Source organism: Bos indicus, chromosome 2 (genome assembly GCF_029378745.1).
Source record: "Bos indicus isolate NIAB-ARS_2022 breed Sahiwal x Tharparkar chromosome 2, NIAB-ARS_B.indTharparkar_mat_pri_1.0, whole genome shotgun sequence".
Taxonomy (NCBI): domain Eukaryota; kingdom Metazoa; phylum Chordata; class Mammalia; order Artiodactyla; family Bovidae; genus Bos; species Bos indicus.
Genome location: NC_091761.1, coordinates 135,848,154 through 135,875,400, shown reverse-complemented (window position 1 = coordinate 135,875,400; position 27,247 = coordinate 135,848,154). Strand labels below are relative to the sequence as shown.

Here is a 27,247-nt window from a genome sequence, read left to right as displayed (position 1 = left end):
ATTCAACAGAATCGATCAGTGGGTTGCTAAACTGTAATATAATTGCAATATAACTTCACCTGGCCAGATACATTGAACGGGAACAAGGTGCACTTAGGAATTGAAATGGGGATGTTTGGGTGGAGGCAGACGATGAGTTCCCCTGATTCCCGAAATCCAAAATTCAAGGAAACGCCCTTGCGGGCAGAGGCAGCCCCTCCCCCCATGGCAGGAGGCCAAACTGCTTTCCCTGGAGGGCATGTAACGGCCTCATGTGAAAATGAGAGTCCTCAGTGTCCAACTCTTGGAGACCCCGTGGACTATACAGTCCATGGACTTCTCCAGGCCAGAATACTGGAGTGGGTAGCCTTTCCCTTCTTCAAGAGATCTTCCCAACCCAGGGATGGAACCGAGGTCTCCCACATTGCAGGCAGATTCTTTACCAGCTGAGCCACAAAGGAAGCCCAAGAATACTGGAGCAAGTAGATTATCTCTTTTCCAGTGGATCTTCCCAACCCAGGAATTGAACCAGGGTATCCTGCATTGCAGGCGGATTCTTTACCAACTGAGCTATCAGAGAAGCCCAATTAGGAAGTTATTTGGTTGTGTTCCACACAATCAAAGGCTTTAGCATGGTTAGTGAAGCAGATGTTCGTCTGAAACTTGTTTGTTTTGTCCATGATCCAACAAATGTTGACAATTTGATCTCTGGTTCCTCTGCCTCTTCAAAACCCAGCTTGTACATCTGGAAGTTCCAGGTTCACGTGCTGCTAAAGCCTAGCTTGAAGGGTTTTGAACATAACTTTGCTAGCATGTGAAATGACATGAATGGCCTTGAATCTGGGCAAACTCCAGGAGTTAGTGGAGGGCAGAGTTGCCTGATGTGCTACAGTGCATAGGGTCGCAAAACGCTGGACATAACTTAGCAACTGAACAACAAACAGCAAGGAAGTTATTTTGCAAGGAGACACTGGTTCCTCTCAGAGACCTCTCACTCCACCACGCTTCTTTCATCTCCAGATCTACAGAAAGTCTAATTCCAAAATGCCCAGTCTGATCTTGGAGGTGGCTTACCAACAAGAAAGAAAGGAAAGGAAGGAAGGACAAAGAGGAAGAGACAGCAGTCTTAACTAATAAATGAGCTGAAACCGGGGAATATGGGTGTAACTGGATTCTGAAGGTGGTAGGTGCAGGAGGAAGGGAGCTTACATTAGACTTGGCAGAACGTATCGCTATATAAATGCACGTCACAGAGATTTGGGTGTTTTAATGATTAAGCTGAGAATGGTTCTAACAGCACAGTTGGTTGAATAAAATCTGGACTCACTAGTGGTCTTCATTAAATGACACTGAGATGCCAGAACTCTTCAGAGAACTAGAGAAGAAGGAATCCAGAACCCTGGGGTGGGTGGCTGGGACAGGGCCGGAGTAAGTACACACGCACGGGTTGACTGAGTGAAGGGCTGACTCGCCTGCCTTCTCACCAAGGGCTAGTGCTCGTGTGAGTTCCTAACCAGCTCCCTCACCGTGGCTTCTCCCCGCCAGCACCCTCTCCCCTCAGAGTGACGCACAGGGCCCTTCACCATCCCCAGAGTCTCCAGCCTAAAACTCAGCCCCTCCAAAGTCTTCCCAAAGCTCGGTCACTATTTACACGTGGGCTACCTTGCATTTTCCGAAGAAGTAGAATTTTTTTGTGTGGTTGACCAGCCTGAGGATATAAACCTAAAACGCTGTAGATAAAGCGACAAATGTCTATTTACACAATTTAGTTTATCACGCTGACTACAAACATGTTGCAATCAGGAATTATATAACAGGGTTTTAACTTATAAATGCTACTTTTATGTTTTCTCTGCTCACTTGTCATGCAATGCTTTTCTTTACTCTCCACGGACATCCTCGGCATAAACCCTTGACATTCACTTTTAAACTCCTTTTCATTTTGAAAATTTTGTAGGATTCCCTTGGTGGTCCAGTGCTAAAGAATCCACCTGCAAAGCAGGGGACCCTGGTTAAGCCCCTGGTCCAAGACATGGGCAACTAAGCCCGCGCATGCCCACAGCCAACGAGCCCTGTGCTCTGCAGCAAGGGAAGCCGCTGCTATGAGCAGCCCGAACAGCACAACTGAAGAGTAGCCACCCCCAACTCACCGCAGCTAGGGAGGCCCAGCCGCAGCAACAAAGATTCAGTGCACCGAAAGTAATAAGTAAATAAATAAATTGTTAAAAGAAAAGAAGACTTTGTAAAGAACACAGAGTAGTGAAAGCAGTGAAATATTTTCTGTGGGGCTATCACCCAGATTCAACAGTTAACTCTTGCTAAGTGTACTTAAGATACCCTTCTTCCCCCCACCCCACCCCTTCCCACCAGGGATGGAACCCGCGCCTGCTGCAGTGGAACTGACACTGATTACCTTAGACGGGGACTTGAACGAATATCAGTTCAGTCCGGTCGCTCAGTCGTGTCTGGCGCTTAGCAGCGGTCTCTCGGAGCGTCTGAGGCACTGCCTCCCGGGCTGCGGCCCTCGTTTGCCTCAAATACAACTTAACTCACAGCTCTCATGTTGTGCATCTTTTTTAGTCAAGTTAGTTTTGGCTTTTGAGTCACTTTTGTTCCAGAGTAATCATTTCTCCTTGTCTCATTTTTTGTTTTTTTTTTTTTAATCTTTTTGTTTGTTTACTTCTTTGCCATTTCATTGCTTTATTGCAGAACTGGGGTCACTTGTCCTGTAGAATGACCCACATTCTGGATTTTTTTTTTTTTTTTCTTTGACAGTGCTTTATTATCTGTGCTCAGACTTTAAATAAGATATGCCTAATTTCCCCAGTTTCGATCTAAACATGTGGATTTTTCTATGTCCTTCCTTATGCTGTCTTGCGATTAGCCCCGTTTCCTGTAAAATAGCTATAGAGTAGATTCAGATCCGCGTTCTGTAAGAAGGCCTCCTAGGTGCTGTGAGCGCTGTGTGTGCTGAGTGTGTTCAGCTGCATCTGACTCTTTTGAGACCCATGACCTGTAGCCCAGAAGGCTTCTCTATCCATGGAATTTTCCAGGCAAGAATACTGGAGGGGGTTGTCACGCCCTCCTCCAGGGGATTTTCCCGATCCTTTAGTGATGATAAAGTGGGTGGTCTGGGTGGTTTGAGTGGCAGCAGCCTGATTCTTTGGAAAGTTTCTCATCAACCTTCCCCAGTACTTTCTTCCTTTGAAGATGCTTGTCTGAGTCAGTAACTTCATTAGAGGTTGTAAAATGATGCATTTCTGATCCTATCATTCTTTCCACGTTTATTAGCTGAAATTCTGTAAACAAGAGCTTTCTCTCATCCAGGGCCACGTGATTTTCCAGAAAAACAGTTCATTAGGGAAGATAGGATAGCGCTCATTTTTTTAAAGATAACAGCTCTATTGAGATTATAAACATACCACACAATCCACCATTTGGAAGTATAAAATTCACTGGTTATTAGTATATTAACAATTGCACAGCCAACACGGCTATCTAATTTTAGAACATTTCATCACTCTACCAAACCTCACTTCTTCCTTCCCTCAACTTCTGACAAGCCACTAATCTACTTTTGGTCTTCACGGCTTTGCCTTTCCGGACATTATATAAAATGGAATCAAATGCGGTGTTTAATGACTGGCTTCTTTCACTCAGATTTTAAGCTTCATCCACATTGTAACATGGATCAGCACTTCACTCTTTTTTATGGTCACATAACATCCTGTTGCATAAATCTACAACGTTTGGTTTATCTGTTCAACAGCTGATGGACAGTGGCGTCCTTTGCACTTTGTGCTTGCTTGCTCAGTCGTGTCCGACTCTTTTCGACCCCATGGACTGTAGCCCGCCAGGCTCCTCTGTCCCTGGGATTCTCCAGGCAAGTGTACTGGAGTGGGTTGCCACGCCCTCCGCCAGGGGATCTCCCCAACCCAGGCATTGAACCCAGGTCTCCCGCATGGCAGGCGCATTCTTTACCAGCTGAGCCACAAGGGAAGCTGTTGTGAATAATGATGCCGTGAACATTTGTGAACAGTTTTGTGTGGACGTGTTTCACTCGGGTACACGCATTGACTGAATTGCTGGGTCTTATGACAACTTTTTTAAGCACTGTGTTCTTTATTTTTTGACTCATCATACTGGAACATAATCTCCATATTACAGGATTTTTTGTGGGTCTTTCTGCAAACTTGTTTCCTTTGGCTGTGCCGGGTTACTGGGGGGCTGCTCTTGACTGCGGCCCTGGGGCTTCTCACTGTGGCGGCATCTCTGTGGAGCAGGGGCTCCGGGCGTGCCGCTTCAGTGGTCTCAGCACCGGGGCTCAGGAGCGAAGTGCTGTGGCTCACGGGCTTAGCTGCTCTGCCGCATGTGGGATAGTCCCGGATCAGGGATCAAACCCATGTCTTCTGCATTCGCAGGCGGATTCTTTACCACTGAGCCGCCAGGGAAGCCTATGGTGACTCGATCTTTAACATTTTGAGGAACTGCCAAATTATTTTCCAACATGACGGCACCATTCTTAGAAACTGAATCACAACTGGTTTCCAGTGTCTCAGTGGTTCAATCGCACAGACATATATACGCTATTTTTAAGACTCTTTTCTATTATAGATTGTCACAAGGCGCTGAACATAGTCCCCTGTGCTAGACAGTAGGTCCTCACTATTAACACATTATCTATACTGGGGTGTATCTGTTCATCCCAAATTCCTAATTTATTCCCCCACTCAGAGTGCCTGAAACACTTAGCAATCCCACTAGTAATCTAAGAGGAGTCCGAATTCTCCAGACCCCCGCTCGCACTGTCTTCCTGACGTTCATTTCCTTTGAATTATCAGAGAAATGAGAAGGTGCCCCGGTTACCTGCCCTAGCGTCCAATGAGAGTCTTCCCCACTAACTTTTTAAAGATACTTGTTAAATTTTTTAATAACTGCAGGCGTACTGAGAAGATGCAAAGTCAGTAGGAGAGTCCGTTCAGCGCACGCCCACTTTCCCCATTGTTAACATCCGACGTGACCAGGGAGCGTTTGCTTAAACAACACTGGTACGTGGCCACTCACTAAATTCCAGGCTTTGTTGGATCTCCCCAGGTTTCCTGTTAACACCCTTCCTCTCTTCCAGGAGCCGGCCCAGGACTCCACGCGGCATGCAGTCATCACGTCCCTTCCGCCTCCTCTGGTCTGTGACTTTTTCTCAGTCCCGCCTTGTTTTTCACGATCTTGACACTGTGAGGAGCACTAAGTGGGTATTTTGCAGAATGTCCTTCACTTTGGATCTTGCTGGTGTTTTCCTCATGATTAGACCAGGGTTATGAGTTCTGAGGAACGATGCTTTACATCTGCTGGGCTTCCTGGTGTCTCAGTGGTAAAGAATCTGCCTGCCAATGCAGAAGACACGGGTTCAATCCCTGGGTCAGGAAAACCCCTATTCTTTCCTAGAATATTCCACGGACAGAGGAGCCTGGCAGGCTACAGTCCATGGGGTCGCAAAAGAGTTGGACACGACTCAGTGACTAATCAGCAACAAAGCTGTACACCTGAAACTAACACAATGCTGTAAACACACTGTCCTTCAATTTAAAAAGCTAATGAAAAAACCCCAAACAATACAACAAGCCCCAAATGGAGCTGCTTATACTAAGCCTCACATCAGCAGACAAAGAGTTAACTTCATGAAGGTTTTGGCTCTTCCAGAAGTAGAATCTTAAACCAGTCAATCAGGAACCACCTGATGGACACCAGTTAGGTGCCTGATGGAACCCTGCTGTCTCCAGAGAGAAAGTAACCTTGCGATAACCAGCCCACTTTCTTGCCTAGTGTAATTTCCAATTCTGCTCCTTTCTGCCTTTGTACCACTGCTCAGGGGTCCTTTCTGTCTTCTAGATTAGATGCTACCTGATTGAAGTCGATTTTTATTCAAAGAAACTCTTACAATGTTTACCGCATCCTGGTTTGTTTTTTTAACACCAGCAGTGGCAGACCGAGTCTCTCGCTTCGCTTCACTCTGGCCTTGTCCCATTGTCATATCTCTCTAACCGAGCTTGGAAAACAGTCCCATTTTAAGGACTGGTGTCATTACGGTGTATTCACTTAGACAATCCACCCAACATCCCTGTATCAAAGTCCATGCCTCTGATAGATGCATGCATGCCAAGTAGCTTCAGTCGTGTCTGACTCTTTTTGACCCTATAGACCGTGGCCCACCAGGCTCCTCTGTCCAGGGGATTCTCCAGGTAAGAATCCTGGAGTGAACTGCCATGCCCTCCTCCAGGGGGTCTTCCTGAAGCATGGATTGAACCCAGATCTGTTAAGTAAATATATATTTGGTCTTCCTACTGGTTCCTGGCGCAGAGCTCCTACCAGCCTTGGAATTTCCCAGTTGAGAAGAGGGAAAACGGTGGCTTTTGTTATCGTAATGAGGTGACTCTTAGAACGGCCCTACATGCACCTGATGTGAATAACTCACACACTGGAGAAGTCCCTGATGCTGGGAAAGATTGAAGGCAAAAGGAGAAGGGGGCAGCAGAGGATGAGATGGTTAGATAGCCTCACCAACTCCAGGAACATGAATCTGAGCAAACTCTGGGAGATAGTTAGCGGAGGACAGAGGAGCCTGGTGTGCTGCGGTCCGTGGGGTCGCAGAGAGTCAGACACTAAACGACAACATCACCCGAGGATGGAAGCAGGACCAAGCCCTTGGTTAGAGGGCCGGACGTCCCGCCCACCGCCCAACCTTCAGAAAGTGAGGGACTGGAGATCCGTGGCCAAAATGGCCAATGGTTTACTCAATCATGATTATGCACTGAAGTCTCCATTAAAACTCTAAGGAACAGGGTTTTGAGAGCTTCTGGGTTGGTGAACTCGTGGAGACTGGGGAAGAGCGGCGTTCTCAGAGGCGGTGGACACTCCTGGCCCTTCCCACACAGCTTGCCTGTGCATCTCTGCCATCTGGCTCTTCCTGAGTTACATTCTTTTAAATATATACACATTTATTTATTTATTCAGGCTGCCCAGGTCTTAGGTGCAGTTCGTGGGCTCTTTGATTTTCACTGAGACTTACAGGATTTTCAGTTGGGGCATGTGGGATCTTTCATCTTCCCTGCAGCACACAGGAACTTAAGTTGTGGCATTCAAATGCTTAGTTGTGGCATGTGGGATCTATGTTCCCTGACCAGGGATTGAACCTAGGCCCCCTGCATTGGGAGTGTGGAGTCTTAGCCACTGGACCACAGGGAAGTCCCCTGGGTTATATCCTTTTATAAGAAACTGGCAATCTAATAAGCAAAACACTTCTCTGAGTTCTGTGACCTGCTCTAGCAAACTAATTGAATCCAAGGAGTGTGTTTTGGGACCCTCCCATTTGTAGGTCAGAAACCCATCTGACCACCAGGACGTGTGATTGATATCTGTGCCAGGGGCAGTCTTGTAGGACTGACCTCTTAATCTGTGAAATCTGAAGCAACCTCCAGGTAGGCAGTGTCAGAAAAACATTAACTGCTTGGTAATGTGGAAAAAAGCACACATCAGAATTGGCGTCAGACTGGAATACCCTGAATAACACCTGCAAACGTTTCTTTTGCTGTGTAAGGTAACATTTTCACAGGTTCTGGGGATTAGGGCATGCTCTTCTTTGGGGCAGCATCTTCTACCATAAATATTCATTTATAGAAGTACTACTACAAAGAATGTCACCTGCCTTGTCAGTAAGCAAACAATATTGCAACCGACAGGCCAGCCGCCACTGCAGCCACCCCAACGGTGCACCTGACGGGGCTCGGGAGGGAGAAAAGCAGGATAGTCAAGGTGCACATTAAAGGAATAATTCCAATAAGCCCAAACTCACGCAGCTTCCCGTACGTGTAAAAGCACCAAAGTCACTAACGTGAGACGTCTGATTTTCTTTAATTAACAGTAATCTTTTTCTTTTCTTTTTTTATTTTTTGGCCACGCTGCATAGCACGTGGGATCTTCAGTCCCTGACCCGGGATCGAACCTGAGCCCCCTGTGTTGGAGGCTGGGAGTCTTAACCTCTAGACCACCAGAGACGTCCCTGACAGCGATCTTTTCATGTTTCCACGACCTGGTTTGTTTTGTTTTGTTTTGAACTCCTATATATCCTGGCTCTACACTTACCTCTTTTGATCAGGTTTTCTCTTGGACTTAAGCCCTCAGTAAATTCACTGAAAAAACGTGACTCTGAACTTGAGGCTGTACATTTTTTTTCAGTAGACAAGTATTTCTCTTTTTCAGTAAAAGAAAAAAAATTGACTTAAAATTTGATTGACCTAAAAGATGCTGTAGATAGAACACATCTTCCCAAAATTCATATTCTGAAACCTAGTAAAGGCAGAGGAACCAGACATCAAATCACCAACATCCGCTGGATCATCGAAAAGCAAAAGAGTTCCGGAACAACATCTGCTTCTGCTTTACTGACTATGTATGTCAAAACCTCTGACTGTGTGGATCACAAAAAACTGGAAAATTCTGAAAGAGACAGGAATACCAGACCATCTGACCTGTCTCCTGAGACATCTGTATGCAGGACAAGAAGCAACAGTTAGAACTGGACATGGAACAACAGATTGGTTCCAAATCAGGAAAGGAGTACGTCAAGGCTGTATGTTGCCACCTGCTTATTTAACTTATATGCAGAGGACATCATGAGAAATGCTGGGCTGGATGAAGCACAAGCTGGAATCAAGATTGCCGGGAGAAATCTCAATAACCTCAGATATGCAGATGACACCACCCTTATGGCAGAAAGTGAAGAGGAACTCAAAAGCATCTTGATGAAACTGAAAGAGGAGAGTGAAAAAGATGGCTTAAAACTCAACATTCAGAAAACTAAGATCATGGCATCTGGTCCCATGACTTCATGGCAAATAGATCGAGAAACAATGGAAACAGTGAGAGACTTTATTTTGGGGGCTCCAAAATCACTGCAGATGGTGACTGCAGCCATGAAATTAAAAGACGCTTGCTTCTTGGAAGAAAAGTTATGACCAACCTAGACAGCATATTAAAAAGCAGAGACATTACTTTGCCAACAAAGGTCTGTCTAATTAAGGCTATGGTTTTTCCAGTATTCATGTATGGATGTGAGAGTTGGACTTATAAAGAAAGCTGAGTGCCGAAGAATTGCTGCTTTTGAACTGTGGTGTTGCAGAAGACTCTTGAAAGTCCCTTGGACAGCAAGAAGATCCAACCAGTCTACCCTAAAGGAAATCAGTCCTGAATATTCATTAGAAGGACTGATGCTGAAGCTGAAGTTCCAATAGTTTGGCCACCTGATGCAAAAAACTGACTCATTGGAAAAGACCCTGATGTTGGGAAAGATTGAAGGTGGGAGGAGAAGGGGACAACAGAGGATGAGATGGTTGGATGGGCTGACGGACTCGATGCACATGAGTTTGAGCAAGCTCTGGGAGTTTGTGATGGACAGGGAAGCCTGGTGTGCTGCAGTCCTTGGGGTCGCAAAGAGTCGGACACGACTGAGTGACTGAACTGAACTGAAGAGGTGGGGTCTTCGGGGAGGGGTAATTAGGTCATGAGGGTAGAACCCTTATGATGGGGTTAGTGCCTTTATAAAAAGAGATCCCAGAGACCTTTCTTGCACTTTCTGTGAGGTGAAGCAACAGCAAAAAGATAGCTATTTATGAACTAGTAGGCAGGTGCTCACAAAGCACCAGAATCGATAAGCATCTTGATCTTGGACTTTCCACCATCCAGAACTCCGTCCACCACCGTCTCCTGGAGTTTGCTGAAATTTATGTCCATTGAGTCAGTGATGCTCTCTAACCATCTCATCCTCTGCCAGACCCTTCTCTTAGGTGGGACCAAAAATAAATAAATAAAACAGCTAACAACTGGGAATGCAGCCAGGCAATGACTAAGGTTCGGGAAACTGAGACCTGGAAGAGATGGTTCCCAGCCTCGTCCCAGGGGAGGAAGCTGCTGAGCTTGGAAGAAACTGTGTGTTTGGTAGAAGGCCTGCCTCCCAGCCACTGGACTGCAATCCTGTTGACATAAACCCGTTGATCAAAGCAATCCCCCAACTGCTCCAGGCCAGTTCCTGTGGCTCCTGGTGGAATTCACTCAGCAGATCCGGATCTGGTAAATATAAAAGGTCTGGTCCTTGGGTGCGGACCCGCATTCTGGACAAGGCTGCTGAAAACAGCTTCCTCTGCCAGTGCTGAGCCAGGTGCCATGGCAGCAGTCACGGCCCCCTCAGAAGACACCAGAGACCCGAGTGCCCGCCCTGGGGGCCTTGAGGCGAACCTGGAGACCAGCTCAGGTAAGAGGTGCAGAGGGGGCCTCAGCCCTGCAGCTGAGAGGGACTGGGGAGGCCGTGGAGTGGGGGTGGCAGGAAAGGACAGACAGCCTCCCTCCAGGGCTGCCAAGATTCTCAAGCCACGGGTGAGCTTCATTTACAGTTGACCCTTGAACAGCTTGGGGGCTGGGGCGCTGATCCTCCGAGCAGTGGACAATCAGGCTATAACTACAATCATCCCTTTGTATTTGAGAGTCCACATCCACAGACTCAACCTACTACGGATTGTGTAGGAATGGGTATTTATTGAAAACAAATCCACATGTAAGTGGACCCACAGTTCAAACTGGCATTGTTCAAGGATCAGCCACATTTCCTGCATTAACTAACTTAGCAGAAGAGAAGCTTCCTTCTGAGCTGGGTCGTGGCGACGAGCACGTAGTCAAGAGGATGGTTTTGTTTATCATTTGGGCAACTTGAAACGTTTTTTTCAAAGAGCAAAGGCTTTGGATTCAGAGAGACCTGCTCTGGCACTTGCTTCATTGATAAATCCCCGGGTTGGCTCATTGATAAGCCCCTGGGTTGGCTCACGGCTGCCCCCTGTTTGGTGGGGAAAGACAGAGCGAGGATCCCCGGGCCCGAGGGGACAGGTGGATAAGAGTATGGTGGGGGATGGGGCGCAGCGGTGCTTCCTGGGGCCACTGACGTCTGCACCAGCTGAGCCTCAGTTCCCTCACCTGTAAAAGGAGGTCGGGCTTTCCTCCTGCTACTCAGCACAGTGTGGTCCGTGGGCCAGCAGCATCGGCATTCCCTGGGCGCCTCTCAGAAATGCAGACCGTCAGGCCCCGGCCCAGACCTGCTGTACCAGAAATGAAGTGAAAGTGTTAGTCGCTCCGTCACGTCTGACTCTTTGAGAGCCATATACTGTAGCCTGCCAGGCCCCTCTGTCCATGGAATTCTCCAGGCAGGAATACTAGAATGGGTAGCCATTCCCTTCTCCAGGGGATCTTCCCGACCCAAGGATCGAACCCAGGTGTCCCGCATTGCAGGCAGATTCTTTTCCATGGAGCCACCTGAGAATCTGCATGATAACAAGATGCCCAAGCAGCTTGGAGGCGTGGTGGGGTTGAGAGGCTCTGATGTGGTGGGCTCTGCGCTCCCGGAAGGCAGAGGGCTGAGGGGGGGTGGGGAGGAGACAGATTCATACTCAGGCCTCCCCAGTGCTGAAATGCATGCTGTTAAGCCCCACCGGCTTCCCATTTTTGTGTGTCAACTAACCTACAGTTAGAACTTCCCAGGTAGCACCAGTGGTAAAGAGCCCACCTTCCAGTATAGGAGATGTAAGAGATGTGGGTTGGATCCCTGGGTTGGGAGGATCCCCTGGAGAAGGGAAAGACTACCCACTCCAGTATTCTTGCCTGGAGAATGCCCATGGACAGAGAAGCCTGGTGGGTAACAGTCCATAGGGTCTCAAAGAGTCAGACACGACTGAAGCAATTTAGCACGTACGACATACAGTTAAACCCCTGTTGAGGGAAGTCTATTTAGTATTCTGTGATAACAGGATTTCCCTGGTCCACTGGCTAAGACCTCGTGCTCTCCATGCAGGGGGCTTGGGTTTGATCTCTGGTTGGGGAACTACATCCCATATGTCTCAACTAAAAGATCCCACGTGACACAAAGGTAAAGAATCCGGCATTCTGCAGCTAAGACCCTGTGCAGCCAAATAAATAAGTAAATACATATTGTTTACAAAATTCTGTAATTACAGATATGGGAAAAGAATCTAAAAAAGAATGGATGTATGTTTGATATATAAATAACTGGATCACTGTGCTGTTCACCTAGAACTAACTCAGCATGGTAAATCACCTACCGCTGTTCTTTGGTTGCTAAGACTTTTACAACCCCACGGACTGCAGTCCCCCAGGCTCCTCTGTCCATGGGATTCTCCAGGCGAGAATACTGGAGTGGGTAGCCATTTCCTTCTCCAGGGGATCTTCCCGACCCAGGGATCCAACCCCCTTCTCCTGCATGGTAAGCGAATTCTTTACCCCGAGCCACCAGGGAAGTGCAAATCAACTATACCCCAATATAAAATAAAAATTATTTATTTTTATTTTATTAACAGAAAAACTCCCCGCTGAGTGGACGAACACGCGAACCACTGGAGCCGGCCCCACGCTGCGCCAGCACGAACCTCCAGCCCTCTGCTCCCTTCCAAGTGGAAGGCCGGCGCGCCGGCAGAAGGCCGTCCCCGGAGCCCACCTGACCTTCGTCATCGACTGTGCGCGAGGGAAGCAGATCTCCCTGGCAGCACCCCCAGGGCCACCCCGCACCCCTGGTCCCAACCCGGGACCTGCCGTCCCTCCGATGAAGACCTACATCTTGTTATGCGGAGAAAAGCAGTCCTCCAACCTGACTCTGGAGGCTCCGCTAAGTAGGGGGGGCCTTGCCCAGGCCGGGGGGCCTTGCAGAGGGACTACGGCCCCAGCTTCCCCCCCAGCCAGCCCCGAAGGCCTTGCGGAGGCTCCTGAAGCCAAGGGGAGCCCCGTGAAGGCCGTGTCCTCGAGGTCCTCCGCGTGGGGAACGGTCATCGGCTCCCTCAAGGCCCTCTCCTCCTGCGTCTGCGCACAGGCGGATTGACTGCAGGAGCCTGGCCGTGGCGGAGAGGGTCAGGGGTCCATGCACGATTCCCAGCGTCCACTCCCGCTTCCCCAGCTGAGCAGAAGGCTTTTGTGCCTGAGCCAGGGAAGGAGAGTTGGATCCTAAAGGACATCTGAAACAGCACCAAGTATCCTCCTTCCTTCCTCTGCATCTTTGCTAGCCTTTCAGCGGCAGCAGGATAAGGCGCCGCCACGTAGAATGAGGCTGACTCAGTCACACAGCACACTCTAACACAGCATCTCCCAACTGCCAGCTCTGCAAGGCGCTGGAAAAGACACTGCAGCTTTCTTGGAGTTTGTAAGCTTGAGGGTGGGGGAGAAAAGTTAAACAACCGAATAAAGACTATTCGAGCAGTGTAATGAATGCTGTGTAGACACTGAGCAAGGTGGTGGGATGGAAAATGGTGGAACAGCACTGGGAACTACCCTCCCTAGGGTCACCTGGTTGGTTTCTCATCCAGAGCAGGAGTCAGAACCTCCCAGCACAACGGGCAGGGGCAGAAAGTGACTGCAGCCATCTTCGCCCACGTGCGAGGCTGTAGGTCACCAGGAATCACCGGGAGGGCACGGGACTCAGGATGGCAATTTAAGGACCCAGGTGGGGTGGGAAATAAGGGGAACTGGCTTCTCAGGATGGGGTGGAAGTACTCAGAAAGGGAAGGGAGTAGCATGCTTGAACAGATGAAAATGAGATATTATTTACTGAGCACCCACTGCATGCCAGGCTTCCACTGCCCCTAGGGACAGAAAAGTAGGTGGGGGAGCTCTATGCCTCTCCCGCAGGGCAGTCCTGGTCCTCAGCAGGAAGTAGGAGCTGCTGTGAGGAGAGAGGGAGGTCTAAGAGATGCTGACAAAGAGGGTCTCAAGCCTCTTGGATTAAAATTGCTGAATGTTCATTTATTCACTAATGCTTTACTAGGTTTCTACAAACCTAGTAAACTGGTGAGTTTCCCAGGTGGCACTCATGGTACAGAACCTGCCTGCCAATGTGGGAGACATATGAGACACAGTTTCAATCCCTGGGTCCTGAAGATTCCCTGGAGGAGGGCATGGCAACCCACTCCAGTATTCTTGCCTAGAGAATCTCACAGACAGAGGATCCCGGTGGGCTACAGTCCATAGAGATGCAAAGAGTCGGACACGACGGAAGCGCCTCAGCATGCACACACAACGCTGGTGGCTGACGTGTATTGGCCATTTGCTCTGTGCCAGGGAAATGACAGCCTCCAAATGCCAGTACAGAGAAGCGCCGTTTTTTTTTTTGTTGTTGTTGTTGTTGTTTTTTTACCCATTTCACAGTTTAGAGAACCATGGCAAAGAGAAGTTGAGGAATGTACTCGAGGCCCATAGACAGATGCAGTTGGGCTTAGAAGCCAAACCAGCCCTACAGCAGATGGCCTCTCCTCCTGGCAGGGTCTCTTCTAAACAGAGGGGACCTAGAGAAAGCAGACCCTGTCCTCAAGGAGCTTGTAGCCTGGTAGGGGAGGCAAGAAAGACGACCGTTGGTTGTCGTGACTTCTGATACGTGCAGCGGTAAGGCACACAGAATGACACTGGGGCTGGAGGAGGGCGCCCAGGCCACTCAGGGGAGGAGATCAAGGAGGGCTTCGTGCAGGAAGTGGCATCTAAACTAAAAGCTGACCAGTGAGTGAGTCATACCAAGGCAAGGGGCAGGGTGGGGGTGCGCCAGGGAGAAGGGCCCGTCGTTCAGTCTGGCTGGAGGAGCCATTCATTCATTCACCAAGTATTTGTTGGGTGCCTACTGTGTGCTAGGCTCTGGGCTAGACCCTGGGATGGAGCAGTGACAGACAGACAAGGCTTTGCCATCAAGGAGCTTGTCCTCCAGCTGGGGGAGAGGATGCACATACACACTGAAAACAGAGAGGCCAGGGAAGCGACAGGGGCCTCTCACAGGAGGCCTCGCAGGCCACGAGGAGGTCTCTATTTTACTCTGAGGTGGGGACTGCTGGAAATCACAACCTGCCTTATAAAAAAAGATTCCTTAGCTCTTGTGCTGGGAGAGGAAGGCAGGGGAGGAAGCTGCATCTTACTCCAGGCAAAGGGAGTAATGATCCGTCCTAGAGAGGTGGTGAGAGAGGAGTCTGGACCGTTTACATCCCCTCCTCTGTCCTCCCCTTGCTGAGAATCACTGGACTAGCAGAGCCCAGAGACAGAGCTGGAAGGGAGTCAGAGCCCTCAGAAGAGGGTGGGGCTGCAGGCCTAGCTTCCTGCCAGCAGGTGTCGCCCCAGCATCAGACTGGGCGGCCCCGCCTTCCGGGCTGGGGGAGGGCCGAGCTTTCAGAAGCCCCGCTTTCACTCTAATCAGTGTCCCTTTCCTCTGGAATAGCCGCTATTGATGGTTTTATACACACCACATGCCACTCCAGTTCCTCTCACACTGGACCCGTGAAGACACTGAGGCACAGAGAGATGAAATGATTTACGCCAGGTCACCAAGTCCAAACCCCAGGCAGAGTGACTGCGCAGTTATAGCGTCATAAGCCTGTACTGAGCTGCAGGTGCTCTGCTCGTGTTTGCGGAAGGAGTGAATGAGCAGTCCCCAGGGATCATTCCCCAAGGAGCAGTCCCCAGGGATCATTCCCCAAGGAGCAGTCTCCAAGGAACAGTCCCCAAGGAGCAGTCCCCAGGGCCTGGCAGTGGGCAGGGGCATCTGAGGGTTGACCGAGTGACTGAGGCCCTCACTGAGCTGGGCACACGGGTGGAGGAGGAAACCTCATCTCTTCCCCACAGTCCTGTGGGGGCCATCCCATTGTACAGATGAGACTGAGGCCCGGCTGGGAGGAGTGACTGGCCCAAGGTCATACAGACAGCGAGTGGCAGAGCCAGGGCTGAAGTGGCGACGGCGCATCCTCAGAGCTTTATCTACCCGCCATATAACAGAAACTTACCGAAAAGCTGTTGAGACAATGAACCAACAAAGAAGAAAGACTTTCCTGAACCACCGAGTAACAGTTGGCAGCCATGCCTATCAGGACTGGGGCGTGGTGCGTGCTCAAGAATTGTGAGGGAAGAAAGGGAGGAAGAAGCAGAAAGGAGGGAGGGAAGCAGGGAGGGAGAGGCAGGTTTTCCGTCCGCTCTCTCCCCTCCGGCTCCCTGGGGCCAGCGGCCCGGCTTGATGCCCCTCAGGGAGGCTCCCCAGGGCCCCCACCCCGCCAGCATTCCTCAGACCCCCAGGGAGAGCTGCCCCTGGGTCCAGGCGCTGGAGGGCTCCAGAGCTCAGGACAGGCCTGGGGCTACTCGGGGTGAGCCCAGGCGCGCTGTGCTGACTGTAAACAGCACCATCCCGCCGCCCAGAGGCTCCTGCCTGGGGCCCCAGCCTGGCAGACCCCAGCCTCCCTGCTCCTCAAGACCCTCTCCCAGGTGAGGGCAGAGTCAGAGGGTGGAAGCTTGGGTTTCCTCATTCAGAAAACAAGCACAGAGATTTTACAGGACCTTAGCATTTCCCGAGCTTACACTAAACACCATCTGGCTCTGGCTGTCACAGCGGGCCTGGGAGGGTGCGACCTGATCTTTGTTTGTGGAAGAGGAAACCAAGGCTTCCAAGTGCTTCTCTGGCCCACCTCCCCCACCCCCAGTGCCCAGACAGGTCTTCCAGGAGGGCCTTGCAGAACTGACCACTTTATCATTATTAATTATTTTTGGTGGCGCCGGGTCTGTGCTGCTGCGCTCGGGCTTTCTAGGCCGGTGAGCGGGGGCTGCTCCTTGCGGCGCTGGGGCTTCTCGTTTCGGCGGCTCCTCTTGTCACAGAGCACGGGTTCCAGGCTCAGTAGGTGCCTCTAGAGCTCAGACTCAGTGGTTGCGGTGCAAGGGCTGTAGTTGCTCCATGGCATGCGGAGTCCTCTGGAACCAGGGATTGGACCCGTGTCCCCGGCACTGGCAGGCGGATTCTCATCCACCGTACCACCAGGAAGTCCCAGGAACCTACCTTTCCCATCTGCTTCACCTGCTTTTCCTGGAAAGGGGACCCCAGGTACAAGGCAGCTCCTCTGCCCTTCCAGTCCAAGTCTTCATCTTAATGGAGCCAGAGACAGTGTCAGGATCCAAACAGAAACGAGATTAGGGGATCTAACTGAGCCCTCTGGTGTCTTCAGCACATGGCATATGTGAGCCACAGCCAGCCGTCAGGCACCAAGCCCTCTGAGTGCGTCACAGAGCAGCCACGGCAGGTGCAGCCTGCTGCCACCGCTTCATGGTGCAACAGTCCAGTTCAGTTCAGTCGCTCAGTCGTGTCTGACTCTTTTCGACCCCATGGACTGCAGCACACCGGGCCTCCCTGTCCATCACAAACTCCCAGAGTCTACTCAAACCCATGACATTGAGGTGGTGATGCCATCCAACCATCTCATCCTCTGAAGTCCCCTTCTCCTCCCACCTTCAATCTTTCCCAGCATCAGGGGCTTTTCAAATGAGTCAGTTCTTCGCATCAGGTGGACAAAGTATTGGAGTTTCAGCTTCAGCATCAGTCCTTCCAATGAACACTCAGGACTGATCTCCTTTAGGATGGACTGGTTGGATCTCCTTGCAGTCCGAGGGACTCTCAAGAATCTTCTCCAACACCACAGTTCAAAAGCATCAATTATTTGGCGCTCAGCTTTCTTCACAGTCCAACTCTTACATTCATACATGACCACTGGAAAAACCATAGCCTTGAGTAGACAGACCTTTGTTGGCAAAGTAATGTCTCTGCTTTTTAATATGCTATCTAGGTTGCTCATAACTTTCCTTCCAAGGAACAAGCGTCTTTTAATTTCATGGTTGTAATCATCATCTTCAGTGATTTTGGAGCCCAAAAAAATAAAGTCTGCCACTGTTTCCACTGTTTCCCCATCTATTTGCCATGAAGTGATGGGACCAGATGCCACGATCTTCGTTTTCTGAATGTTGAGTTTTAAGCCAACTTCTTCACTCTCCTCTTTCACTTTCATCAAGAGGCTCTTTAATTCTTCTTTGCTCTCTGCCATAAGGGTGATGTTGTCTGCATACCTGAGGTTATTGAGATTTCTCCCGGCAATCTTGATTCCAGCTTGTGCTTCATCCAGCCCAGCGTTTCTCGTGATGTACTCTGCATACAAGTTAAATAAGCAGAGTGACAATATACAGCCTTGATGTACTCCTTTTCCTATTTGGAGCCAGTCTGTTGTTCCATGTCCAGTTCTAACTAGTGCTTCCTGATCTGCATACAGATTTCTCAGGAGGCAGGTCAGGTGGTCTGGTATTCCCATCTCTTGAAGAATTTTCCACAGTTTATTGTGATCCACCCAGTCAAAGGCTTTGGCATAGTCAATAAAACAGAAATAGATGTTTATCTGGAACTCTCTTGCTTTTTCGATGATCCAGCGGTTGTTGGCAATTTGATCTCTGGTTCCTCTGCCTTTTCTAAAACCAGCTTGAATATCTGGAAGTTCACGGTTCACATACTGTTGAAGCCTGGCTTGGAGAATTTTGAGCCTTACTTTACTACCGTGTGAGATGAGTGCAATTGTGTGGTAGTTTGAGTATTCTTTGGCATTGCCCTTCTTTGGGATTGGAATGAAAACTGACCTTTTCCAGTCCTGCTGGCCACTGCTGAGTTTTCCAAATTTGCTGACATATTGAGTGCAGCACTTTCACAGCATCATCTTTTAGGATTTGAAGTAGCTCCACTGGAATTCCATCACCTCCACTAGGTTTGTTCATAGTGATGCTTCCTAAGGCCCACTTGACCTCGCATTCCAGGATGTCTGGTTCTAGGGGAATGATCACACCATCGTGGTTATCTGGGTCATGAAGATCTTTTTTGTCCAGCTCTTCTGTGTGTTCTTGCCATGGTGCAACAGAGATAAGTTACTTATTCAAGATCACAGAGCTCACAAGCAGCAGAGACGAGATTTGAACCCAGGTGGTGTGGCTCCAGAGTCTACAACTGATCCTCCACTCCTTTTCTTTTAATGAAATCTATACATCATACGGGAGAAAACAATGGCACCCCACTCCAATGCTCTTGCCTGGAGAATCCCATGGACGGAGGAGCCTGGTGGGCTGTAGTCCATGGGGTCGTGAAGAGTTGGACACGACTGAGGGACTTCTCTTTCACTTTTCACTTTCATGCATTGGATAAGGAAATGGCACCCCACTCCAGTACTCTTGCCTGGAGAATCCCATGGACGGAGGAGCCTGCTAGGCTGCAGTCCATGGGGTCGCTAGAGTCGGACACAACTGAGCGACTTCCCTTTCACTTTTCACTTTCATTCACTGGAGAAGGAAATGGCAACCCACTCCAGTGTTCTTGCCTGGAGAATCCCAGGGACGGGGGAGCCTGGTGGGCTGCCGTCTATGGGGTCGCACAGAGTCGGCCACGACTGAAGCGACTTAGCAGCAGCAGTAGCAGCAGCATACATTATACGTGCTTCCCTGGTAGCTCAGACGGTAAAGCGTCTGCCCTCAGTGCGGGAGACCCGGGTTCGATCCCTGGGTTGGGAAGATCCCCTGGAGAAGGAAATGGCAACCCACTCCAGTACTCTTGCCTGGAAAATTCCGTGGACTAAGGAGCCTGGTAGGCTACAGTCCATGGGGTCGCAAAGAGTCGGACACGACTGAGCGACTTCAGTTCACTTCGCTTCATACATCATACACTTTCGATCGTTAGTCACCTGCCCATGTCTAGGGCCCCGCTTGAACTACGCTTTTTGACTTATTTGCCTGCATCGCGTCTCAGCTGCCGCGCACAGGAGCCTCTCGTTGAGGCTTCGCGGACTCTCTGGTTGTGGCGTGCTAGCTCGCTCGGCATATGCGCGGCGTTCCGGCTTAGCTGCCCTCCTCCCCGCCCCGGCATGTGGGATCTTAGTTCCCTGACCAGGGGTCAAACCCAAATCACTGGACCACCAGGGAGGTCCTGAGCCCCCACTCTTTTTTTAAAAAAAGGAAGTTTTTAGATTTTATTTGTGTATTTTTGGCTGCGCTGGGTCTTCGCCGCTGCGCCCTGGCTTTCTCTAGTTGCGGCGACGGAGGCTGCTCTTCGCTGCGGCGCACGGGCTTCTCCGTGGAGCACAGGCTCTAGGCATGCAGGCTTCAGCGCAGCGCGCGGGCTCAGTAGCTGAGGCAAAGGGGCTTGCTTGCTTCGCGGCATGTGGAATCTCCCAGAACCAGGGATGAACCCACATCCCCTGCATTGGCAGGTGGATTCTTCTCCACTGGGCCACCAGGGACCCTCCACTCTTTACTAAGCCTTCTGAGCTTTTTTAAAAATTCCACAAGCATTTACTTAGCTCCTTTCCCATGCTGGGCTTGGAAGCAAGAAGGCAGAATAAGGCATCTTCTGCCATCGCAGACCTGGGATCCAAAGCAGATGGGAAACAGAAGGGGTGAGGGCCAATGGAGGCGTGCAACGGGGAGGTGGGTCAGGGAAGGGTGGGCTGGGGCTAGGGGATGGTCTGGTAAAGAAGCTCTGGCCTGCAGTTCCAGAGGCCTGGTCTTCACCCCATCTCTGCCACTGACTTGCTGTGTTACTGAGGGCAAGGCCCTACCCCTCCGGGGGCCTGGGTCCCCCCATCAAACCATGAGGAGTTGGGAGTGACTCCCAGAGGATATGGGGCTAGCCAACCAAGCCTCAGGTCTGCCCTCAGCCCCAGGCATGTGCTCATCTCATCTGAATCTGAGCTTCTTTTAAACACAGGTTTTGGGCCTAGGGTTCCTTGAGCTCTGTGACTCTGAGCTGGTGACTCTGGAGGACTTCCAGGAAGAGAAGGCTTTTGGTCTGGAGTAGGTCTTTGAAAGTGAAGGCACCTCATAGGTCCTCCACACCCATCAGGTACTGGACCTGGACTTGCTCACAGATCTCCAGCCCTGGAAGGTTGCATGCTTTCAACCTCCCCTGCCTCCTGCCCACACCGTCTGCTAAAGCTATAAGATGTAAGGGTTCCCCTTCTCTATACAGGAGGGCAGGGAGTGGGGGACTGATCTGAGCTGACCCCGCAGAGGACATTCTAGAGCCACAGTGATTCACATTCTGGCCATGCCACTTCCCAGCTGTGTGACCTTGGCCCAGTTACTTGACTTCTCTGAGCCTCCTGTCTTCCTTGGTGCCCACCTCGCAGGATGGTGGGCATGAGCAGGTGTCTGGCACACACTAGGCGCTCAATGAATGGGGCTGCTATAATTATTTTTCACGTGGTAGGGGCGGAGCCCAGGACCCGCAGCCAGGTCTATTTTTAGCCGGGAAAGCGTGGGGGACCAGCCGAGACAAAGCGCGGCCGGCAGCCCGGCCGGCAGGGGGCGGAGCCAACGCGCGGAGCCCGCTGTCCCCAGCCCCGCCCTCCTCTTCCGCGGGTCACCTTGGCAGTGGGGCGCCTTCAGTCTCCAGAGCTCCCTCAGCCTCTAAAAGCGCAGTCTGGGGAGGGGCCGCTGGGGCCCGCGGGGTGGGAACATTCGGCCCCATTGGCCACCGGGGAGCTGCCCCCTTTCCTGGCCCAGGGAGGGACGCCGCTGGGCTGGGGACGCCAAGGTGAGCCTGGCCCCAAGTGGGGGTCGGAGAAGGGGGAGAGCTGGTCCCTCCTCCCCCCAGCTCCTCAGCGATGAGTGTCGGGGCTGCAAATAGCCCGGTGGAATCAGTGAGTCACGAAGACTGGAAATACCGCGCCCCTTGCCTCCCTTCCCTCCCCTCCTCCAGACTGCGCCGAGCTGCCTGGAACTCCGATTTCAGTAGCGCCTGGTGGTGCGTGTGGGGCGTCCTTCCAAAGGGCGCTCAGACTCTGAACCGGTCTGCTCCCCAGCCAGGTCCCAGCCGGCCTCTGCCCGGGGCTGTGTGCCCCTAGGTTAGTCCCTTAGCCTCACTGGTCGTCAGCACCCGGCTGGTACAAGACAGGCTTCAAAAGCCGCCCAGTGCAGCTGACCAACTGTAGGCGTCCCCATGCCTGGGACAGCGCCTGGCAGGTAGGAGCAGGGGCTGGCAGTTGGAAGAGAAGGCGACGCAAGGGTTTCAGGGAAACCATTCCCAGAAGACTCCCCACGTGGGCCTGGGAGCCAAGGCAGGAGGCCAAAGGAACCCACCTGTCTGTGTGGTCTTGACCTTTACTTGAGCTACCACCCCACTCCCCAGTCTCAAGAAAGACACCGTTTATCCAGCTTTCCATTCCTGCCCTACCCCAAGCTTGAAAACCTCAGGCGGGTGACCTCCAGAAGCCGGTGATTCTGCTGTTTATTGTGTGTGCAGGATACAACGCCAGGACCCCACCACCCCCGTCGTCCCCTGAGGCGACCTCACAGAGCTGGGGCCCCCTACTGCAACCCCTCAGCCCTGCCTCTGAATGTGGGAGACTGCACCAGGTCATGGGGGGCAGCTGGGGGTCCCCAAAATGGAGGCTGGCAGGAGGTCCTTGTCCTGGCCTGGAGATGAGGAGGGACAGGGGTAGGGCATTCTCTCTCTAACAGGAAGCTGTGGGGTGGGTGCAGGGCTGAAAGGCAGAACAGGGAGCTCTTCCCCTCTGCACAGAGGAGCACGGCTGGTTGGAGAGCAGCTTCTGACATCCTGGGTTCAAACCCAGCCTTCAGTGGGCAAGCTGGCCGCTCAGCTGCTCAGACTCTGTCCCCACTGATAAAAGTGGAGATTGTAAACCTGCTTTTAGAGTGTTCTGAGACTTTCTTGGTGGCGGTGGTTAAGGCTCCACCTCCCCACGCAGCGGGTGCGGGTTCAATCTCTGCTTAGGGAATTAAGGCCCCACAGGCTGCAGGGTGTGACCAAAAATTGAGAAATAAAAATAGAATGTTCTGAATTTGGCTGCAATCAATGGTAACGCTTTGTATTTGAAGGACAAGCGTAACTGGGCATGTGTGTGTGTGCACCTGTGTGTGTGCTACACACACATGCCACGCCTATCGCTTCACAGATCATAGATAGGGAGGATGGGGGAGGCGGACGGCCACAAGGGAAGGTTGGCGGGAAGCTGGGGTCCTACCTTGAGGACTCAAGCCCCATCCATACTTCCTCTTGTGGGGTGACTTGTCTGCGGCGGAGACAGTCCTGGGAGCCCAGGTCTCCGGGTGGGAGGAGGAAGGGTCAGCCCTGCCCCTCGGCCCAGCCTTCCCTGGAGGCATGAGCAGGTAACAGACGGTTCACACAGTTTATCACGAACCAGCTGTATTGGAAAAACCCCGTCTATATACAGACACAACATGGCCCTGCCCCGGGGCAGCAGGCTGGATGGCGCACCTTGTGGGCGGGCAGCCTGGCAGCCGGCTCGGGGCTTGGAGAGCGGCCGCGGGGAAGCGGACCATCAGGGCTGTCTCCTGGCCTCTCTGTGCCTGGGCAGTTTGGTTTTGTGGGCACCTCTGCCGGCGATCTCCCTCTGCCCTCCTGCTTCCCTTGGCCAAGGGGGTCCCGGGTGCCCAGTTCCCCTGCCCTGCAGAGACTCCAAAGATGAAAGAATATGTCTGTCTGTCTGTCCTGCAGATTATTTGCCCAGATTGCCTGTCCCAAGCCCCTTCTCCAAACCGGGTTCTCTGGATCTCCTGTTCCCATCCCAAACCTTTTCTTCTGGATTAAGGCTGCATCTGCAATCTGGGGGTCACGAGTGAGGTGGGGGGTCCCTGACCTGCCCTGGGTAGAGCAGAAGCCCTCATTTGGGGGTGGGGATGACCCACCTGGGGTCTGGGGTGGGGTGGGGTGTCAGGGCCCGGAACCTGGGCTGAGATGTCCCCAGCGCTGTCACGAGGGGATCAGGAGAGCCACTCTGGCTGGCCAGCGGGGAGAACAGGACACGGGGTAGTTGGGGGTGGGGCAGGGGCGGCCTCAGATCTTGATCTCCGTCCGGAAGGTCTGCTGCACGTGCTCCGTGGGGGGCTGGCGCCGGGCCCGGATGGTGAGGCTGCCGTCCTCCCGCAGGGCCGAGGTCACCGAAGTGGGGTCCACGTCCTCAGGCAGCTGGCACTTGTGAGCGAAGGTGTTCATGACGGTGCCATCGGCTGCAAGCTGGGGAAGGGGCGAAGGGTCAGGGCGAGCTGCACCCCCCCCAGCCCCGCCTGCTCACGTCAAGCCCCAGCCCCTGCTCCCTGCTCCCACCCCAGCTGGGCCCCACGCGCCCTGAGCTCCTGCTCTCAGGCGTGAGAGCCTGGCATCGGAGCTGCCCTGGGGCAGTGGTGCCCACGGGCTGAGCGCCGAGCGTGGATGCGTGCAGAGGAGCTCAAAGGACCCCAGCAGGCCCGGGGGAGGGCGGAGCTCGGTGGAGGAGCTCAAATGAGGAGGGGGCGTTTCCGGGTCCCTGCGCTCGAATGCCCGCTCGTGGGTGTCCATCAGCCGCTGGCAGCACACCCCCTGACACCGCCAGCACAGTGTCCAGCAGAGCCGGGGTCGCTGAGTCACTGGTGGGGGCAGGGCGGGCACGTGCTGCCCACTGGTCCTGGCATCCGCAGGGCCTGGCTCCCTGATGGGGGCCCTCCAGGCTCAAAGGAGGAAGCCAGGCCGCGGGAATCAGAGGCGGCCCTGGGCAGCCCCTCTCCTCTAAGGGGCACCTGCCCGTTCAGCCACAGCCACCCCCTCCTCCAGGGCGCAAGCCTCCTGACCCTGAGGACCTGTGGGTGGACGCAGCGTGGGGTTTGGAGGGTGTGAGGCCCTGACCTGCAGGGCTCTGCCCAGCCTTGAGCCCAGTTCAGGGGTCCCGAGATGAGATGCTAGCCGGGCCTCTGGGTCTGGGAGAAACGAGGCCTTGAGGGGCATCAGGGGCAAGAGCTCCTGCCCCGGCTGCCTCCGGGCATGGGGTGCCCACCACCCACAGGCTTAGAGGGAGGGCCGTCCTCCTCCTCTCAGCTCCCTTTCTCTCACCTCCCGGGGGCCCCCTCCTGCACCCCTCTGCCCCTCGCCCCTCCCCGTGGCTCCCTTGGCTCCTGAAGAAAGAACCTGGGAGCCTGGGTTAGTGACAGGGGTCCCGTGGCCCACCAGCTGCAGGAGCAAGGCCTCCTGTTTGTCCTGGGCGTTGAGGGCTGCGGTCAGGGTGCAGGGTCCCAGGATGGGACCTGGGAGAGGGCCCCTGTGCAGAGGGTACGGGTGTGAAGCCCAGGACTGGGGCGGGGGGACGGGCTCACCTTCTCAGCCCGCACCTCGATGTGGTTGTTGGAGGTGGTGACGATGATGTCCTCAGGTGAGAAGTCGCTCACGTCCACAGCAAACTCATAGGCGTCTCCCAGGGTCTTGATGTTGCCCGGCCCCCCAGCACGGGCCGTGGGGAGTGCTGGGTGGGCAGAGCACAGGGCAGGCTTGTCCCCAGGGCCAGGTTTCTGGCTCCCTCTCGGGTGCGGGGTGAAGGGGCAGACCCCGAGGCCTGACTGCCCCCTCAACCACCACTTCTAACCAGCCCGTCCCCCTCACCTCTTGAAGCCCACCTTCTGTGCCAAGGGGGCGGGGCCTTGCCCAGCAGAGGCTGTGGGGGAGGGGTGTGCGTGTAGGACACTCTGCAGGGACCCACCCCAGGCCCGCAGGGGGTCTGCATGCCTCCCCAGAGCCCCGCAGCTCTCAGAACTCCAGAGAGGACCTGGCCCCAGGCCCCGCGGACCCTGGCACCAGAGCTGACCCCAGGCCAGCACTGTCTCCTGAAGGCCTGCCCGTCCTGGCCACATCTGTCTGTCCGGCCACATCTGCCCCGGCGGCTGCACGGGGCTGCAGCGGTAGCACCTGTCGCTGGAGGCGCAGTGGCAGCGGGTGGTCCCGCCCTGCGCGGCCCCCCTCCCCACGGGGCCCCGAGCGCTTGCCTGGAAAGGCCAGGGGCTCCGAGTGGGGCCGCATGAAGCCGCCAAAATCCTCGGAGAACATGCTCAAGGCCTTCTCCATGGGTGGGTCCTGGGCCGGGAGGCTGTGGGAGGCCGAGGAGGAGGAGGAGGAGGAGGAGGAATGGAAGCTCCGCTCCGCTCTGAAGGTGGAGGATGTCCTGTGGCTCATCCACGGGGCGGCGGCGGGCCCCGGCCGGCGGGCTGGGCAGACAGGCAGCGCGGGGGCAGCGGGCTCGGGGAGCTGCCGGGGACCGGCCACCGCCGCTTTATAAGGCCCGGCCGCCCTGGGCACAGGGCCAGCCCCTTGTCTACCGGCTAAATTTAGTCCTCTCCGTGGCCCAGAGGGGCTGGGGAGCTTCTCCAGTGAGACCGCCCTGCTGACAGTCCAGCGCGGGAGGCCGCGAGGCTGAGCTCACTGCCCAGCATTCCAGGCTGATAACTCCAGCCCCAGAGCCGCCGTGGCAACCGCGTGGGGTCCTGTACTGTCCCCCCTACCGCTCAGACCCTGGCCCACCTCAGGACCCTGTGCATTCCTGTCTCTGGGCCTGTCTTCCCCCAGCAGTCGAAGAACTGTGCCTCCCCCATCAGACTGCAGACCTCTTGCAGAGGGTTTTCTCTCTCAGCCGTTGGTGCCAGGGATCAGGGCAGAAGCCCAAGGCCCTGGATCTGGGGAGGTCAGGAGATGCAAGGTCAGGGGTGCATGGGGGACCCCCACCCACGGGATCCCTGTGTGAGGCAAGGGCTTCCCCAGCCAGAACAGATAACGTTCACGGCCATCTCTCGGAAGGCCTGAGACGGCCCTGGAGGAGGATATAGAACCTGCAGCTGTTCCCCTCCCAGCCCCCCAGGGAACCCAGATGTCAGGCTTGTCTCCCTGCCCCCTGCCCCTCCCACCACCCCAACTCTGGAATATTTCAAGACCCAGAAGAGAAAGCTGAGGCAGGGTAGGTTGGGTCTGGACTCAGGGGAGGAGAGCAGATGATTCAGGAATGGTCCTTAATGATATAGAAGGTTCTGTTCCCAGGAGGTGTTTGCCTGACCTCCAGCTTAGAGGAGAGGCCAAGGAGGCAGCAGGCGAGGTTTTATTCAGAGTAAAGGAGGCTCGGCGAGACGGTCGTTCTAGCTCTGAGTTCTGAGGGGCCTGCTGGGCCAGGGCTCCTGGCTGCGAGCTTTCCAGCGTGGCCTCATTCAATCCCTGCAAGGAGAGGGTGTTCCCATTATATAGATGGAGAAACGGAGCCTCACAGAGAGCCTGGGGCTTGCACCTGGGAAGTGGCGGGACCGGGATCTGAAATGAGGTATCTGACCCAAACCCCCCAGGAAGCCAGGGCACCCTGAACATCCGTGTAAGGAGACAAGCTGGCCCAGAACCCCTCGAGAGGCCCCTGCCCACCCACAGGTCCACGGAGCCCGGCTTGACGTCACACGGCATCAGGGAGTGAAGCCAGGGAAGGCTGACCTGGGAGCCTGGGGCCCCAGGCTGGCTCCCCTCCTGCCCAGACCAGCTCTGGTTCCTCCTGCCTGTGGCGGCCTCTCTGACTGCTGCAGCCCACACAGGAGGTCCTGCCCAGGT

General features: G+C 53.5%; 2 protein-coding genes across 2 annotated transcripts; one reads left to right on the top strand and one right to left on the bottom strand.

Moving 5' to 3' along the window:
• The first annotated feature begins 10,074 nt into the window (after positions 1–10,074).
• Positions 10,075–13,281, top strand: SRARP (steroid receptor associated and regulated protein). The gene is made up of 2 exons (XM_019986100.2): positions 10,075–10,279; positions 12,387–13,281. Exons 1-2 carry the CDS (start codon positions 10,192–10,194, stop codon positions 12,899–12,901), a joined length of 603 nt encoding a protein of 200 aa, XP_019841659.2. The 5' UTR covers positions 10,075–10,191; the 3' UTR covers positions 12,902–13,281.
• Positions 13,282–22,097: 8,816 nt separating this feature from the next.
• Positions 22,098–25,936, bottom strand: HSPB7 (heat shock protein family B (small) member 7). Its single transcript, XM_019982738.2, has 3 exons — positions 25,657–25,936; positions 24,994–25,139; positions 22,098–23,884 (listed from the first exon to the last, which is right to left on the bottom strand). The coding sequence occupies exons 1-3, from the start codon at positions 25,841–25,843 to the stop codon at positions 23,705–23,707; spliced, it is 513 nt and encodes a 170-aa protein (XP_019838297.2). The 5' UTR covers positions 25,844–25,936; the 3' UTR covers positions 22,098–23,704.
• Positions 25,937–27,247: the final 1,311 nt, after the last annotated feature.

Excerpts from the sequence above, each read along its gene's own strand:
- SRARP (XM_019986100.2), top strand. The coding sequence starts at position 10,192 with ATGGCAGCAGTCACGGCCCCCTCAGAAGACACCAGAGACCCGAGTGCC. Across the intron at positions 10,280-12,386 it reads GAACCTGGAGACCAGCTCAG|AAAAACTCCCCGCTGAGTGG; the intron begins GTAAGAGGTGCA and ends TTTTATTAACAG.
- HSPB7 (XM_019982738.2), bottom strand. The coding sequence starts at position 25,843 with ATGAGCCACAGGACATCCTCCACCTTCAGAGCGGAGCGGAGCTTCCAT. Across the intron at positions 25,140-25,656 it reads GGAGCCCCTGGCCTTTCCAG|CACTCCCCACGGCCCGTGCT; the intron begins GCAAGCGCTCGG and ends CTGCCCACCCAG. Across the intron at positions 23,885-24,993 it reads TCGAGGTGCGGGCTGAGAAG|CTTGCAGCCGATGGCACCGT; the intron begins GTGAGCCCGTCC and ends CCCCTTCCCCAG.